The 18734-nt window shown below is 41.4% G+C and overlaps 1 protein-coding gene across 1 annotated transcript; it reads left to right on the top strand.

The window, feature by feature from the left end:
• LOC134619778 (tumor necrosis factor receptor superfamily member 6B-like) lies at positions 1–3217 on the top strand. Its single transcript, XM_063465610.1, has 4 exons — positions 1–37; positions 377–770; positions 1576–1752; positions 2190–3217. Exons 1-4 carry the CDS (start codon positions 35–37, stop codon positions 2525–2527), a joined length of 912 nt encoding a protein of 303 aa, XP_063321680.1. The 5' UTR covers positions 1–34; the 3' UTR covers positions 2528–3217.
• The last annotated feature ends 15517 nt before the right edge of the window (positions 3218–18734 follow it).

Below are 18734 nucleotides of genomic sequence, written 5' to 3'. Positions count from 1 at the left end.
TCCTGCTGCAGCGCACACATCCCAGCTGTTTGCAATGGTAGGTGGAGACTGCAGACGTCGTCAGCGTCTGAGGGATTCCCTCCTCACGCTAATTATGGTAGAACGAGGACGCGTGGACGCATTTATTCATTTAGTAAAGATTTTTGTTTGAGTTTGATAAAAATGTGAGGTAGACATTTTTAGCATGGAGACCTACAGTTTTCATTTATTTTGACTACTTCTAAGAGTCGCCAATAAGAGATATATTTATCTGTTCCACGTGTCTGTCGGACGCTTCTGTTTTCCTTAAAGTTATTTGCTTTTTTCCTTCTTGGATTTTGCCGGACTTTGATGTTTCCTTGCACTCACCGTTGGTACTTTTCTCATTTCTTTCCAGATGATGTTATCGGTGCTCCCAGTGGTGCTGCTCTCAATGCACGCCGTTCGAGTCCACAGCGTGGCCATGACCTTTGAAAGCAGAGACCCCATCACCGGGTCGCCAGTGAGCTGTGACCGCTGTCCCCCTGGGACATACCTGCGATCTCAGTGCTCGTCCGAGAGGAAGAGCGACTGCGCAAAGTGTCCGCACGGCTCCTTCACTGAGGTGTGGAACCACATCGGGAGGTGCCTGCGCTGCGGAGTCTGCAGTCACAATCAGGTGGTGAAGACCCCGTGCACAGCGGACAGAGACTGCCAGTGCCAGTGCAAACCGGGGTACTACTACAAGCCGCAGTACGATATGTGCCTCCCACACAGCGCGTGTCCATCCGGACAAGGAGTGCGGGCCAAAGGTAGAGTGCGCAGAACTCCTGCATGAGCTCAGAGCTTTTCATCATAGGGAAATGTGTTTTCTGCAGCACGTATTTTGAGGTGTCATAGCAGTGCTGTTAAGTTTCCTCCTATGACGCATCGAAATTGCTGCAGCTCTGCTGTGTAAAAGGGCAACAGCAACTCACAATAGCCTGCTTCCTGAATTATGTGCCTATTTATAGACCGGTATATTACAACAATGACACTGTTTCTTTGACACAGATGACATCTTCAGAACACTAAACATAAAGTTTCTACTCATTTGAACCATCTAAGCAAATACAAACTGACAGTCTTTATGACACTGTCATTCTTCCCACACTGCAGACATTCTGTGTAATTTGAATTTTGCCTGCAACAGCTACCATTCGGTTGTCTTGGCCATCTTACAGCTATTGGTTTTTATACTGAAAAGCCAACACAGCAACAAAGAGCAGGATTGCTTTAGGAAGCTGTAGGTGTTGCTTTTTTGTCAGCATTGAACTGAAGCAAGTGCACAGTCTCAGTTTGAGTTTCAAGACTGTAGTTTGCTGCCACACAGGGGCAAAGATGGCAACTACATGTATTCATTCAGGGTGGAGGGACACTGGGAGTCTTAGCAGGACCACTATTACACCTACAGCATTTTTAGCACATTGAGCTGAGGGCGATTTCACTTAGTTCAAAAGGGTTTGGTTTTATTCCTTTTGATTAGTATGTTAATTGTTAACCTATCCCAAATAATATTCCATTTGTTACATGACTGATCTCAGGTGTCTTCATCAAAGTACTCGTTACCTTTTCCAGGTACACCTGATGAGGACACCGTGTGCCAGATTTGCTCTGACGGCACCTTCTCCGAGGTTTCCTCTGCTCATCACAACTGCACAGAGCACAAGAGCTGCAGTGGTGCAGGACTGCAGTTGGCACTGAGGGGCTCCTCCTGGCACAATAATGTATGTGCAAACTGCGAAGATCTCAAAGGTGAGATGAGCAGTTTAAAAAGGCAAAAAGAGGCATACGAATTTATTAAATCTGAAAAGAAACAGAAAGGAAGAAAATCTGAAAATGACGATGATTTTACGGGTGTTTATGTCAGCTCTTAGCGAGTGATCACAGACTTGGCTTTTGGTTATCAGAGGGAGTAAAACAACTGTGTTCAAATAGCTTCTTCCTTCCACCTGGAACAGTTCCAATAAATACAATAAACAGTTTTATTTTCATATTTCAAGGTGTGGAAATCACCTATAACCATACCTGTGCATTAGTCTAAGAATATCTGATGGCTTATTTTCAGTTTCTATAATAATAAGAATGGCTCTTCCACGCAAAATGTTTTATCTGAATGCCTTGTTACCGCCTTGCTGTCAGAGCATTGCTCCATTTCTTTATCAGCTACTGATTGTCTGTACTTTTTGCAGATGGTGCTGACTACCTCAGAGGAATCCTCCCAGCTTTTTTTGTGCACCATAACATAAATATCAAGCGGCTGCGTCGAATTGTGCACAAGCTCCCATCTCAGGATGGGAAGAGACAGGGAAGAAACACAGAGTTGAATTCCTCAGAGCTTCACCAACAGCTCAACGCCTGGATAGCATCCGCGACAGCAGAGGAAATTCGGAAGCTTCCATCAGTACTGATGAACGCTGGAGCAAGCGGCGCTGGTGAGAGGTTAGACCAAAAGCTGCAAAGAGTTGACAGTCAGCTGAAAACTGAGTGTAGAGGGAATGAGGTGGAGATGGTTGATGCGCCAAAGTAGGTTGAGATTAAAAGGAAAAAAATAAATATATATCTTGCACAGGCACCAAAGAATTTTCCTTGTGTATTGTTCATATTAAAATCTTTTTATATTAGAAAGTTGCTTCGTTAGTTTAAATGCACTGAAGACAGGCTTTTGTTTTGTCATTCTTTTTTGGACCAATTAAAAAAAGTAACTTCACTTTAGTTACAAAATGTTACATTTTTTTAAATCCTTTGTCAATGATGTGCTACTAATAGTACATTTATGACTTATTTGCTACTTCTAGGATCTACTTGTGTCAGTTATCACTTTATAGGTTCCCAGCAAAGTGACAACGTTTCACCTGTGTTTCTAAACTAACAAGCACTGAATTTAAAAACACCCATTTTTATTTCTGGAAGTGAAAACAGAAATATCCTCCAGACTTAATAAAGAAATGCTGGTATTAACCTTTACAGGAAAAAAAAATGGACCTACCTCTTTCTTTGTTGCAACGGTTCTGCTCATTTCAAGGGTTTTAAAGTTTTAACAATGTGTAACAGCTTGATGTGTGAACTTTGTAATTTATTTTGCTATTTATAAGCCTGAGATGAGTAGAAAGAGAAGATGGTGTAGCCTGTTAGCCATCTTTATTTTTATATGTAAAGAATGAGTTCAGTTTATTTTGAGCTGTTTTGGCTATGCTAGTCTACCTGAAGCTTTGTGTAATGCAAAATAAAATTAATATATCAAACATAAAAAGTGGCAATTTATTTGTTTAGTTAGTTTTCAAGGTCTCTCCAGTACCGAGAGTCATTTTTGTTGCAAGCCTGGCTTCAGAGACTGTAAGAAGAAAAACTGACCCCCACCCCTTCAAAATTTACAGAGCCATCTACAGTGCCAGTTATGCAAAAAAAATAAGTGAAAGTGTCACTTAAAAATGTAACCGAGTTGGGTGCCGGTTTAGCTCGGTGCGTTGCATGGGCGACCACATGTCATACAGCTGACAGCGACCGGCCTGCGTTTGAGTCTGCCCCACGGCCCTTTGTCACATGTCTCTCTCTGCCCCCACTTTCCTGTCCGCTCCACACTTTGTTTATCTAAAGTTGGGAAAAGGCTGGAGAACTGGAGCCCTTACTCGTCTCAGTTTAGGTTAGAATTCATGATTCAAACAAAAGGAAGAGGCCGGAGAAAGTTCCATTCTTCCAGAAAATTCTGAAGCAGACTGTCCGTCCATCAGTTTGTGGCCTGAAGCTCAAACACAGTTGTGTTATGTGACAGGACAGTGAGTCAAAACACACCAGCCAGCCTGCTTGTGAAAGGTTTCAAAAGCAAAAGAGGTTTTAGATGTTAATCCGATTGGGCTCCTTTGGAATAACCTTGAACGGGATACTCATTCTGCAAAAATTCCCACAAATAGAATAAAGACTCCCTGACAGTTATTACAGACACTTGATTGCAACTCTTGCTGCCCAGTGTGGCACAACCAGTTATTAGGGTTTAGGGGGAAATTACGTTTTCACAGAGTTATCCAGTCATTTAAGAAGATAAATGACTGGAAAAGCCCTCCAAGTCTACAAACCACAGCAAAGATGGGGATGTTGTCAGATGGTATGAGCTTCATTACAAAGTATTGCAACCCACAGGAGGTTACACATGCATTAATGGTCAGCCAGTGTCACATGTTTGTCAGCCAGTAACATTATTCTCTTGTGACCTTTAAATGTACTTCCCATTTTCTGCTTCCAACTTCCTTTTTTCTGACAGGTTTACAGCAGTTTAACTAAGGCACACACTAAAAACACTAAAAACTACCACCCAGGGGCCCAGCACAAAAAGTGTGCCACAGCATGTCCATCATGAGGGTTCACTCATGCTCACTGGAGGTTTTTTTGCGGCGTGTACTGCTGTTCAGATTATTTTGAAAGGAAAGGGTTTTTTTGTTTTGTTTTGTCTTCTTTCTTTTTTATGTGGGTCACTGCAGAATTGGTTCACCATTAGCAAGTGATATGGTAAAGCATGAATCCCGGTGAGCTCCATAGCCTGTGTCTGTGCATGGACTCTGAGATAAAAGCTCCAATGGCTAAAAAGTTCAGATTATGACAGAGCCCTGTGTGAAGGAGCAAAGGAGTATAAGTAGTGCCAAAGGAGGTGGTTGGTGTAGAGAGATCAATCTCTGACTGGAGAACTGCAACTGTAAAACTGGTTGAACCAACATGCTTTACTCTTCCAGTCTCTTAAGTGTGATTTCTTGTTATTTCTTTTCTCCTTACTGTTGTTAGCTTATATTGCACCGCGAACTGGAGCCAAAACTCCTCGGTTGAATTCCCCTGTCAAAGAAACATAATAAAGGAAGTCCTTTTGGGTGAATAATAATTGTGCCAGTAAAAAAATCAAATATGTTCCTGGCAGGAAGACCAACATTGTAATATAGCTTCTCATAATTGTCCATCTATTTCGAGACTTATCTGAGACTTAAATTTATTATCTACAATACTACTCGAGAGGCTTTAATAGCACTCTTGTTTTTCTTTGATGTCCTCAGTTACTTTGTGTCGTGACCTTGCAAATACCAGGAAAGCACGTTTGCAATTCTGTTCCAGGTGCATCATGTACACTAACCTTGACTCTGTGTTACATGATCAAAACAGCAGAATCTGGTGCTCAACCCTATGAGTAATCGGGACAAGAAGATTCCCATAAATGGTTTTTCTTCCTCGTCCCATTGAAAGGTTATTGGTTACAGTAATGAGCCTTGAGGGAAATTCTTCTGGCCCACAGTAAGATGGAACGGACACTTGACTGACAGACACAAACTGATTATAGAGTCAGTGTTGAATCGGTGTTAGCGTAACTTTGGAGAAAGAGATATATAAAGCCAAGAATGATAAATTACACATGGGGTTTTTACCTTCGCCAAGGAGGGTACGTTTTTGCACACATTCTGTCTGTAACCATGTAGCTCGAAAAGTTTCGAGGGAATGCTGATAAAATATTTGTAGGGGTGCAGAGTGGGGTCATGGTAACAATCCATTCGAGTGTGGCTGACATGCCCCAAAGTCTTCAAGGTCAACTTAATGACTTATCCACTGAAAAAAATGACAAAAAGCATGGTGGGTATTGTCAACGTATAGAAAGCACCGCTCCTTCAAGGCCAATAGAAGAGAGCTATTGTTTGCATTGATATAAGCATATTAGGAATGATATATAGGGATTTTAAATATAACGTTACTTTAGAATTCTGACGTCTTCTTCCAGGTCAAATAATGTGGAACAATGCTGTGAATAAGGCTCCAGGAGTGTGGAAGTTTGAGCTTTCAGAGGCCTCCTTGTTTCCTACATGTCATGACATGTGACATTTCCAAAGCAAACATGTACTTCCAACTTTTAAAGATCAAAGGGTACAGTTCATGTGAGCTTCTAGGAAACATTTACTACTGTGTTATTCCTCGTTATCACTTCCTGGAAACCTTTCACTGTGTATTGACATTATAAATGTCATTTTTATTCCATTGAAGAGAAAAAACTGCCAGAATATTTATTTCAACCGTCTACTTCTCTGTGTGCACGACATAAAGCCGACGTGACTTTTGACACTTAAGTTCCTCATATGCTCAAGCCAATAAAAAACGAAACAGACGCGCACACGTCTGATAAAATCTTACGTCAACTGTGAAACACAACAAGCAACAAAATGGGAGCATTTTTCACTGAATCCAGACAGAATGCTCAGTACTTTTTTTGTGTCTTTGCTTTATCTTGTTTTTAATATATTTTTTCTTTTAACAAAACAAATACAGTCCGGCTTAAGTTTGGCATAGTTGTTGAAATAATCCCTAGAATCTCACCTTTTACCACTGTGGCCACATTTGTTTCGCTTTGTGTTTCCTTTGGTAACAACACTGGAGAAACAAATTAGTGGACATGCTTTCAGTGAAATTAACCGCTCAAATCGAACAAACAAACAACATATTTGTTGTATTCAGTCAACTCCAAAAGGCAGCATGACTATAAACACTGGTTAATGAGAATTCCACTGGTTGAAAGAACACGCTGAGATCAGGATTCACATCCCGGAGAAGATCATGTTCTAATCTGGCCACAATGATATTTTTTCTTTAAAAGGTATTTGATGGTGCAAGATGGCTAATAAAGGTAAACTTGGAACTAGCTGACAGAAATTTCCAAGTGAACTGACTTCCTTATTCCATTTATAATTTTCAGCCAGCGCACACAGCATACAATTACAAGGTTTTCATTTTTTATATAAAGAAAATGGTTCCACCCACTCCACCCATTTTCTTATTCATGCATCCAGTTCAGGGCCTGTCCCAGCCACCTAACCGCTGTGTCACTAATTCCTGTAGTGCTAAATAACAAACACAGTATGAAGAAAAAAAGTTCTAGACAGTCACGATGACCAGCACACGAACAATGCAAATAAAGAGAGTGTGGACAACTCTGAAAAACACCTGTTTTTGTAGACACTGTGTGGTAATTGGAAAAGTTTTGCATTGCACAAGGTCTGTTAAAAAAACAGACAGAACTGCTTCTTTCATTTCATGGGAAAGGGTCTGCCCGCTTGTATAAGGAAATCCACGGGCTAACGGGGGAAACCAAAAACAGCTTCACAGCATCACTGCTGTAATGTGCTGCTTCCTGATGAGAACGGTCTCTACACTGTGACACTTCCAACAAGGAAGCTCAGTCATTGGCTGCTTTCATAATGACAAAGCACTTTCTGCTGTTTTAATAATCAGTTTACTTTATGCTTCCAGTCAGGAACTTCAGACTGAAGCCTTACAATAATCAACAGACCCGAACAATGATGAGAACTGAATCACTCGAATTCCATCAGTTAACCCCTCCTTTAATAAACGGTGAACACAAAATCTAACTATAAATGAAACCAGCAAAACACCTAATGAATATTACTAACCACGACTTTACTGTAAAGCCTGAGGAAACTACCAACACTGACATATGGTTGCAAATTTATGCCAGGATCTTTGAATTTATTTATGGATTTTATTTGATCTTTATTTACATATAGATGAAAAAAAGCACACTCCTGAATTGAGTAACTTGACATTTAGACAAGAGCTGAAGCTGTCGATGTGGCACAAGAAATCACAAGAATTTCTCTTGGATGTCAGTTGACTTGACTATTTTTTAAACACTGTTGTTAGTTGTGTGCTTTCTGACGTTGTCTTGTTGCCTCAGCTGACTCTCAGTTGTTAGTTGACTCTTCTTGTCCCCTGACCTGAAATTCTCCTGTAAAGCCTGCTGTGTCCAGGCCCTGGGAGCAAAGCCAGAGAATGGGCTCACACAACTCGAGGCATGCAGCAGTATGACTTCCTTCCTTTATGGCGTTCTCTCCGTTAAAGCCATTCGTATTCACAGTCTTTAACATAATATGAACCATGGTTTTTTTTTTATCTCTTCTAGGGCTGCACGCTGTGCTCTTGTTATGATCTTTCCAGAACAGGGACATAAGCAACAGCCCTGTCTTCCCACCGCTTGTGAATGCTTTGTGTCACTGCGGAAAGAAGAACATCCTGGTTTTTAGAAAAACTTTAGTTCCTGTGAATGCTGCTGTTATCAGCGTTCACGTCAACCAGTCTTTCTTCAGAAAAACAGCCTCACGTCCTTAACTGGAACGACGGACTCGGGCCAACTTGTAGAAACATTTTAGCTACAGAAGCTTACTGAGTGTTTCCACTCTCGACTGTTCGTGATTTATCATTGCACGAGAGCAAGGCTCCAAAAGCTGTTATTAACAGGTCATTAGTGTCGTCTGATTATTTTTGTCTGAAACTGCAAAAGTGGCTCTGTCTTATTATTTTATTTATTTAGCAAAAAGGCAGAGCAACACCTCTATTTGGATCAAGAGTGTCTTTGCCTTGGTTTCTAACTGCTGCTCAGTTCAGTGCTGAAGAGGCAGCATGCTGTAGCTCTAAAGCAGATTCTCCACTGCAGATCGTGCTATGATGCTAAGCATTCAGCAGCATGGCCACGTAGCTGAGATAAACTCTCCAGTCTTTTGTGTTTGTTCTTAAGAACTATGCCCATAAGCCTAATTAACTATGTGGTGTATATGTATAGATGTATAAATCACTGTTTAGCACTGGATAGCAGTAACCATTAAGAGTAGTTTTCTACTTTCAAATTGTAAATTACATTTCCGATGTTGCCTTGTAAACAAAGTGCTGCTGCAGGTTATTCTTGTAAATCTACACATCAGCTGTTTTTTGGTATGAAGGAAAATCTTGTGAAGCACAACTATTTAGTTTATTGTTACTGGAATTGTTTTAAATGAGCTGCTTTACCAGCTTTACCAGCTGTTCTTGACATTACCTTAAGAGCTCCACCTATGTGGGGAAACCAGATGAACATTCCAACCTTAGTTTGAAGTGTGGGTGGAGATCTTTTACTGAACCTCTCTTAGCTGGGTGAGAGGTTACATGATATGTCTCCAACCATCCTTAAAAAAGGCGTTGGTTATGGTACATCATCAGATGACAGCCTTCTTCAGACTGCATAAAAGCAGGACTGTGTCCATGATAAAAATACACATGCTTTTTTTATTTATTTAGCAGAAAACTAAAAACAGAAGCATTTACAGTAAAACGTGCAGAATCAAAACTTCAAGCTATGGTCAGCAGCTTTTAGACGAGAGGGAAAAGTTTCAATGAAACTCAGAAATTCAAAGCTACAGTCAGTGATTTAAACATGTCTCATTACCAAGCAGCGTGTTTGGTTATCTCCAACAAAATGGGCGATGGTGCCGACGTGCCACAAAATGCAGCAGCCTTTGTTTGGTTCTGACCCATGATCCCTTGCTGCAGGTCTCCCATGCTTTCCTGTCTCATCTTCACTTAAAACTGTCTAATAACACAAGATACACTCTTAATGTGTCAAAATTAATCTATTGTTAATTATTCTAGTAAAGTGTGTCTGTGTGGATGAGCCTGTGTGATGACAGATGTTTGGTCTGTGCAGCAGGGGAGCACAAAGACCAAAAAGGCTTTTTGGCAGCAGGATAGACTAAATCTCCAGTTCTTCCTGAAGCTTCATGGACTCCCAGCCCACATGAGACATATCATCTCCCCAGCAAGTTCTGAGAGAGTGACTGGGGTGTCCATCACTCAGCTAGATGTACCCTGAAAACCTCCAAAGGAAAAGCTCCCTGGAGGCATCCTGATCCACATAAAGGGTCAGTGTCTCCAGTCTGATTTAAGATCAGCAACACTACAGACAAAACTTATGCAAATTTAATTCATTTTGGTTTGTGGATCCAAATCTCATCAAGATAGCTGAAGGTTGGAGATCATAGCTGATTTGCCTTTCAACTAAGCTTCCACGGTTGTCATTCCCATGTGAAGGCTGATGCCCATCAGTCCATCTAAGTATTTCACCCTTCATTTGACCCAAAATATTTATTTAACCCAACAGCTCAACCTCTAAGCTGAAGAAGAAATCCTCTCATCCTGGCTAGTTCACGTGATTACTTCTTGTAAATACAACAGCTGCTTCTGAAACAATGTCTGGCATGTCTGTAATTATACCTCTTTATTGCCCCTGATAACTCAAGGTTGGTATCACATGGTGGTAAAAGTCCAATGCAATACTTTTGTTTTGAGACACATAACATGGAAATATACCAAGAGGTGGAATATACCCTGGAAAACCTGATGTTTATCACAAGATATTCTGAAACACAACAAAACAGCAACAGGCCACATGAATAGTTAGTTTCCTTATTTTTCCTCCAAATGAATATGCAGTTATTTCCCAGAGTTCTTGGGAATCCCAGATTTTTATACCTAGATTCAGACTGAGAGTGGAAAGAAAAAAAAACCCAAAAATGGTGGCGTTACATCTCTATATTGTTGGAAAAATGGGAAATAGGAGAAGCAATTTACTGAAACGTGCAAACACACGCGGAGATCTAATACATAAAACAGAAACAGAGCTTCAACAGTTCTAAGTTGGAACATCAAACCAGCTTTGTTCTTCAACTGAACTGTCAGTGTCATTTCTTTACGTAGTCCTCAGCAACACTTCTCAAGCGGTCATAAAGCCCTTCTTTCGATGCCTTTCGTTGTTTCATGTTCTGTCAGCTCTGGGAAAGTGATAGTGTTTTTATTTTGTTCAGGTATGTTTTTACTGAACTGAAAGTGGATCTGGGATGATCGCTCTGCTGTAAAATGAAACCACTGCCAATCAAATGCCAATGGTTTCTGAAAGTACTCTTCCGAATTGATCAGTTTTGACAAGATTTCTAACCCCGTTGGCTGAAATGCAGACCCCAACCACCGTGGTTTTCAGATGGCTGTAGACTCTTACTGCAGTTACCTCCACCTCCATACAATCAGACGACAATTTAAAGCAAACATTTCAAATTTGAATTAACCCTCATTTGTCCAGTTTCCTCACAGTTTTTGAAGATACCTTGCAGATCATGTTTTCAGCTAATCGCTCTTTGGAAATCACCTTAAGTCAGAAAACAATATCATTGCTAGTAACAAAGTTGCAATTGAGGTACTTTATTGTCTGTAGAGATGAAACTGGTTAGGTACTGTTTATGCTTAAATGACTGATGGGTCAGTGTTAAGTGATTTAACAAAACACAGACACAAAGAAATAGAGTCCCCTGAAATGTTCAAGGACTGGACTGAAAATGAGTGAAAGGCAGCCAATGTCAAAAGAAAGACGTCCAAAGGCCTGCCTGGAAAACCAATTTAAAACATTACAACAAAGGCGGGCTCCTTAGAAGCAAAGTATGACTTTTACACTAATGCATGAGAGGTGAGCGAAACAATCCAGAAATTGTTCAAGAAAACAAACAAACTTCTACCTGATTTGAATATGGTCCATTTTGTATTCAAGATCATCTTCACGATGACCTTTTGTACTGGCGCCATTACCCTCCAGTTGTCCTCTAGTATGTCATTTTTTTTCTAATCAGGTGAACAAAGTTGCAGTAAGGCAAGGTCGGTGGTAGGTAGTTGTCCCGGTGGTAAGTGAAAAATGTGTTTGTGTGGCCAAAAACCTCCCCCGTTTTCAAAGTGCCCCCCGCTGACATGCTGGTATGCGCCACAGTTCACACAGTTTTTTCAATATCCTCTCTCAGACGTCACGGGACAAATTGAACTCCACAAAGACAGATTCACCTTGCGGAATGAATTTGCCGTATAAAAGAGTCGAATTTCAAAAAGAAACCAGAAGAGCATGTTTTTGATTTGGTTTATCCCTCAGCAGATGTTTGCTCTCTGAGTGAAATCACAAAACGGCAGAGCACGCACTGCAAGTGCTCAGAACGGAAGTTTTAGAGAGTGAAGTAAAAGCCGGAATTCACATGGACACACCTGAGAGCACCGTCCTGATATGAAATTGAAATCAGATATGACTTCTCATTTTCATAGGCCCAGTGCCGGAGCGTTTTAATCAGACCTTGTATTTACGAGCAGGGATTTGTAGTAACTCTATAAAGAAGCAACTGGAATGCTTTGGCGGTGCTCACACTGATTCCATTGTAATAGCAGTCAGTGATTCCCAGACAGCCATGAATAAGTCAGTTATAGCTGAGCATGAATGACACAGCCTATGCACTTAGCTAATCCCACAGTCTATGTCTATGATTGTGTTCTGTCAGTAATGAGAGTGGAATCTAATCTAATAGTGTTTCTGACGTACACATGAGCCGTTTAGCTTGACTGCAGCTTGTCCAGCTCCATTAAGGGGTTTCCTCTCTTCCACAAAACACTCATTTCAAAACATTTCAATTTGCAGCAGCATTTGAGAAAAAAATGGATGACCATAAACACCTAGTTGTATATTTATTTATAGTATATAATATATTTAAAAAGATTCAAATATTCATCAAAAGATGCAAAATTTTGGGAGCCCAGTAACCTTTAACTTGAGTCTGAGGGCCCGAGGTTACATTCTAGCTTGTAGGGCTAAAGCAGGTCAGCAGTATAAATCAGAGAAAGGCCACACATAGCTTCATTCTATACAAGTAGAATCCCAATAGTTGCTTTATAAAATGTGCCAATTCTCTTGTTGTGCAGTTCTCCAGAGAGTTCTCCAACAACATGGGCCGGCTGGCTACACTGGCATTTGCTTAAGCGTAAACCGCCTTTATTTCAGCTGATGAGCTGTTTTTAGACCTCAATATCAAAATCAAGTTAAGATAATGATGGAAATGATGTCACTCAATAATAATAATAATAGCCAACTGGCGCAACTAAGGATTTTTCATTATTAGCTCAGTCTGTGAAGGGCAGAGACAGGGTTAGTGCTCCTGTCCTGACCACAGCCTAAACTTTTTCAACTTGCTGCAAATATGGAAAAAAATGCCTCTCAAGATAAAACCAGGAAGTATATTTTAATACTGATACTGTTTGGTTGAAGAGCTGCTGCTCTGCCAGCATTATCTCCATGATTAGATATCCAAATGGGTTTCTGTTGCACAGTCAATATGAATGTGAAATTTCCACATAAGCAAAGTCAGTTTCATTTTACTCAAACAGAACATAATTAAAGTTTAACAGCTTTTATAATAAGCGACGTATCACTGTGTACTCTTACTGAGAAAATATACAAATCTGTGAATTTATAGTCTAAGCTTGTTTACACCTTATTTAAATCTTTCCAGCAGAACAACCTCTCATTTGCCTCTCTGCACACATCTTTTTGTTTCCATTTTACTAAGATATGAATGTGACAACATCACCAGAGCAGCAGGTCTGGCAAGCAGTCCAAACAAGTATGACTCAAAAGTAAAAGTCAACGCTGACCTAAATGACAGAGCCAGAAAGACTAGACTAGACACCAAATCTAAGAAAAAAATTTACATGACGAGCCACTGAGCGATTCACTGTGTGACACGCACATGCAGACCAAGGGTGGCCCAGTTTCATACTGACAGCCTTTCATTTAATGCAACCTGGTAGAACGAGGTAACAATACAGGATGTTTCAGTCATTCATTTTTCCATTCTCCATTTATCGTCAGCTGTCATGGGGTGAAAGACAGGAAAGAGACACACAACCACGGATGCACACATTCACACCTACAGTCACCTTTGAACCAGTTAACCCAATGCCATATTCATTTACGTCTTATGACTCTAGGAGGGAGACACACTGGGATCTTTTCTCATGGGCCCAGGGCTCATGTGTTTTTCTGGAGTTGTTTAAATTTTCTGAGTGTATATTGGGCTGGCAGTCCTAGCAGGTGGACCTGCCATGTTTATGTATTGTGTTGAGGATCCTCGTTACTTGTGTGTGGCGATGTTCTGGTTTACCTGGAACGCCAGGACTGAAGAGTGTTTCCCGCCATGAGGCCAGCGACATCTGTGTCTGGGGAGCTACTTAAAAGAGTGGCTGAGCTCCGGTCGACATTAGATCACTGTGAGATTACCAGCATACCATATGTTAGAGTGTGCCGCAGTTTCGCATGTTACTAACGACCACCTCTGTGATAATCAGGGGAGTTGCGGAAATGAGAGGGCGGAGTGCGCACCTCCGCTCCCCGGAATCCATCAAGGCCAGGGAGCTCAGGCCCATTCGGACCAGGGCCTACAGCAGCAGCACAGAGCCCCAAGCCCTGAAGAACCCGGGAAGCCCACCTAACTCCGCCACAGAAGAAACTATACCCACCCCATCATCCAGTCAGCTACCAGACTACATAAGACAATAGACACCCAGGTTGAGTTTATTCTCCACCTGTCCTGTACCTCTCCCTCAGCTGCAGGGTGGACTCCTGAAGAGCAGAGACCTCCTGCAAGGATGTGACAACCTCCCGGCCAGTTGAAGAGGCCTCCATTACCACCGGTGCACCAGAGGCCCCCTGCGCCAGGGCTGGGCACTTTTGCACGCACCCACCCACAACCCAGGTGACACACCAGCCAGAACCCCAGCCCGAGGGCAAAGCGCCCCCAGAACCCGAAGCCCCCCCCCCCCAGACCACCCAGGAGCAGCTACGTTACCAGGCCAGTGACCCACGTCCGCCAGCACAAACCCTCCCCCAGCCCTGCTGCACGCCTACACCAGGAAAATGCTACCCAAGAGCCACCAGAGGCCCAACCAGGATATGACCACAAGCCCCGGGCAGTGCCCTCCAGGGAAAACGTCTCTAGGGAATCTCCAGATGCCCAAGCCCGCACTACCCCCACAACTGTTGGAATTTTTAACTTATTAACTTATTTGTCACTTAAGGTTATCAAACTTGATCAGCAAGCTGGATGGATACTCTCAGACACAGATGCCAAGTAACAAGTTTAAAATCTCACTCACTAAAGCTGAGCACAGTAAGCCCTACTATCTGTCAGACAGAGATAATAAAAGTGCTCCACTGCAAACAAATTGAAGACATTCAGATTAGCAGGGAAGAAGCTTACCGAACAGCTAGTGGCCACATTCACCAATGCGAGCATTTACCAAGGCAACCACAATTTAAAATGAATCAAGGGGAGCTTTGTGAGCTGGCTCGCTAGGATAGCGTTGTGGTCCTGCGCTTGAATCCGCCTGTTAACTAGGCTCCCACTGTGTGGGCTCTCTACAGCTTTGGTTACCTTATATAGTGCAAAACACGTACACTGGGTTGTTTGCTGATGGTTATCTGTCTCTATGTGTGTCCCAGAACCTGCAGCTGGGATAGGCTCTAGCATTCCATAAATATGAATATCAGAAAAAAATGAATGCATGGTGGATGAATGGATGAACTGCACTTTTTCGCTGTTGTACTTAACATAGAGTACAGTATATTGGAACATATCAGGGTAGCTGTAGCAAAGGAGGTAGAGCAGGTCATCTACTAATTGGACGGTTGGTCATTCAACCCCCAGCTACTTGTCAAAGTATCGTTTGTCGGAATACTGAACCCCACGTTGCTCTCTGACGCAAATGGTGGAAAGACTCATAGAGAGCCCACGAATTAAACACTCAGCCCTTCAGTTAGTTTGCAATCCAATTTGAAGCACAGATTTTATTGCTGGTGTGGAATGTAGATTTGTACCTTCAGTTGCGTAATCAGTAAGCACATCTATGCCTTTCGTGTGAAGGCAACCCAGAATGATGCAGGATGACTCAGTTTATTCAGGTGCTATCCGATGACTCTCCATTGACTACAGAAGATAATTTCATTAAAATAATGAGCAGCTTTGCTCCGGATAGAGGGTTGAATCAGACTAGTAAACACTCAAAAACAAATATTTGGTTAAAGTCTGTGAATTCTTTAGAAATACCAGAATTTCTAACATGATTACTAATATAGTTGTGGTCAAACATTTAAATAAACTCATCACTAGAATGACTGTTATGGTATTATGGAGGGAATAATAATGTTTTTGAACGGATCTTTTTCCAGTTAACTAAAGCTCAGTTGAAAGGAGTTGTTAAGAGTCCAGCTTGCCATAACATTCATGCCCATGACGAGTGTGTGCATAATTCTAACCACAAGTGTGATTTCATCATCTAAGCCAAAATTTGTACCTGTTGCACGACTCATTGTGCCTATCAGGAAAATCTTTAAAGTTAAACCACAATTTTTGTCTCTGAAATTGAATAATAAGGATACATTTTTCCCCATGTGTATAAATGCATTGTATGAGCTCATCTTCAGTAACCACAATCCTTTCTCTGGAATGTCTAATGACTTTTTGGATGATCGTGGGAAAGCTCTGAGTTTAGTTTATCAGGTTTATTTGTCACTTCCTTTTACAGTGTTTTACAATTAATTTCCAGGCAAAAAGAAACTCCTCTGCGATGACTTACTATGACATATACAAAGAAATGATGATTTTATACTGAGCATAGGGACAGGGGATAGCCCAGTACGTAGAGTGGTGGCCCCATGATCGGAAGGTCAGAGGTCCGAATCCACTAAACGGCTACCCTGAGGTACCCCTGAGCAAGGTACCTTCCCTACACAGTGCTCCCCGGGACCACAGTGACTGCCCACTGCTTCACTGAGTGAATGGGTTAAATGCAGAGAGGAATTTCCCCACAGGGATCAATAAAGTCTAACATTAGATAAGATTAGATTAGATTAATATAATTCAGCCTGACCTCCAAGTTGACCTTGAAGTCATCCAACTGACATCCTTGTCAGATGCCGAAAGCATGATCCATGATGGGTGAGGCAAGTGTTTTATGTAGTATGCATTGTCAATGATTCTGCCTTATTTGGGACCATTTTCAAGTCACCTTGAGAGTTGAAGACCACCCAACTAAAAAAAAGTACCAACATAACGGGACTACGCAAAGCAGTGGATGACAGCATGGTAGCTATACTGGTCTTTTATACTGGGCCACCACTACAGAAGTTCAAGAAACAGTTCTCTGCTGGTTTTCAGCAAGAATGACCAAAAAACAAATGAAAAAAATAAACAATAAATAAATGCAGTTAAGGGATGACCTGAAAATGCACAGAAGTCCACTGTTCTTTTACGAGGTAATAAATAATAATGTTCTCACCTATTGTGAAACCAACTCCTAATTTGAATGCGGCTAGCTTCCGCTTCACCTGGTTATCTGCAGCTGCTATTTTCAGGCTGTTCCCTGGAAGTCTCCTTCTCACCATTTGCACATGTAAATGGTAACAGACTCTGGTGCTTGGATAGCTTTTCTACTCAGTTTGGGCCTTTCTTACTTTCACTAGCTGGGCCCACGTCCTCATTTTAGGTTCGACAGCGATTTAGTAGGTAAAGATGAACGCTTTGACATGAACTGAGCTGCAGTTTGGGGAAGGCCTCGAAAGGGACTGGCGATGGCTCCCGGGCCTGGCAGATCCCCGTGTGCTAAATAGAAGCGAAGAAGTCGAACAATGGAGAACAATGGAGAACAATGGAGAACAAGGAGGGAGGGAGGGTGGGGCACGTAAACGAGAATGATCAGCTTGCAGAACTGGGGGAACCTATATAGATGACAGCCGGAAGGAGCGTGTTTGGAGGCGTGGTCGTGCTCCTGAAATTCCGATACATAATCTCCAAATAAGGCTAAGTCATACACACACCTTTTTTCTTTCTTTTACATTCACACACTCAAATGCTGATGGATGCATCTCAGGGGCAACTCGAGGTTCAGTATCCTTCCCACCAACTCTCCCTTAGCTACCCTAAAAATGTGCATCTGCAGTTTTACTATGATCCCGAAACCTGTGCCAAACACAGAGTGCAGAAAATCATTGTTCAAATACTTGTGACCTGAGTACATCTCGGCTGACATAGCCAACGAAACGAAAAGATTGCAACCTAACGACATAAAGAAGAAGAAAAATGTAAGCATTGTTTTGACTACAAACAGAGCACCAGGAGCACTGGTACTTTTTACAGTGACATAGAATATAAATCAACTTTAAGCAAAATGAATAAGATAAAAACTTCCCAGAGAGTCTGGAATGTTTTTGTAGAATTTGTAGTGACATCTTTACTCTGAATGATGTGTAAACCTCATCCCGCCTAGTTTGTGGTTTCTTGCAGCTGGAAGAAGAAAATAATTGTGTGAATCTATCTATTGTGTGCAGTCCTTGTGTGTCACAGGGAAGGCTGCTTTGGCTATTCATTTAACCTAATACCTTATGTTACAAGTAGCTTGTGTTGGAAAAGATATGTCAGCCTCTCTTCATTGTGTCTGTGTGATGTTTCTGTTTCCACATGAATCAGACCATCAAAGAAAGCAGGAAAGAAAGAAAATGTTCACACAAGGTCAAGTAAATATCTGTGGGGTTTTTACAAGTGTTATGTGTCATTAATGCCCTAACAAACAACATTTTGAGGAAATGATGTGGATTCCACACATGTCTCAGTCATGAAATGTGATACTTACTTGATTTCTTTGTTTCAGGACCTTGGACAGATCAAGTCCAGTTTTTGCCCCTGAAATCATCTTTTGTTTAGTCACTTTAAAAACATTTGATCCCATCACTCATCAATTCGGTCATTTATTTTTAAAAACCATCCCAAACCAACCAACGCAGTTACACAGGACATGATGTGGTGTCCTGGTGATTCAAGATTTTAAACCGTTTCAATAAATGTCTGTATTGTCATCTTTTTTTCATCTTTTCTGGACTGCAATGTCTAGATATTTAACAAAACAATAGTTTTACTGACATATTTCAAAACCTACTAAAAATGAAGCAGTTTTGTTTAGTTTCAATTCAGATAATCTTGCTAACATTCACCTCATTGAGGTGAGTGCTAACTGTTTTACAGTTAATAACAGCAGCACTACCA

The sequence above is a fragment of the Pelmatolapia mariae genome, linkage group LG22, assembly GCF_036321145.2.
Source record: "Pelmatolapia mariae isolate MD_Pm_ZW linkage group LG22, Pm_UMD_F_2, whole genome shotgun sequence".
In the NCBI taxonomy this organism is placed as follows: domain Eukaryota; kingdom Metazoa; phylum Chordata; class Actinopteri; order Cichliformes; family Cichlidae; genus Pelmatolapia; species Pelmatolapia mariae.
This window is presented reverse-complemented; position numbering and strand designations above follow the sequence as displayed.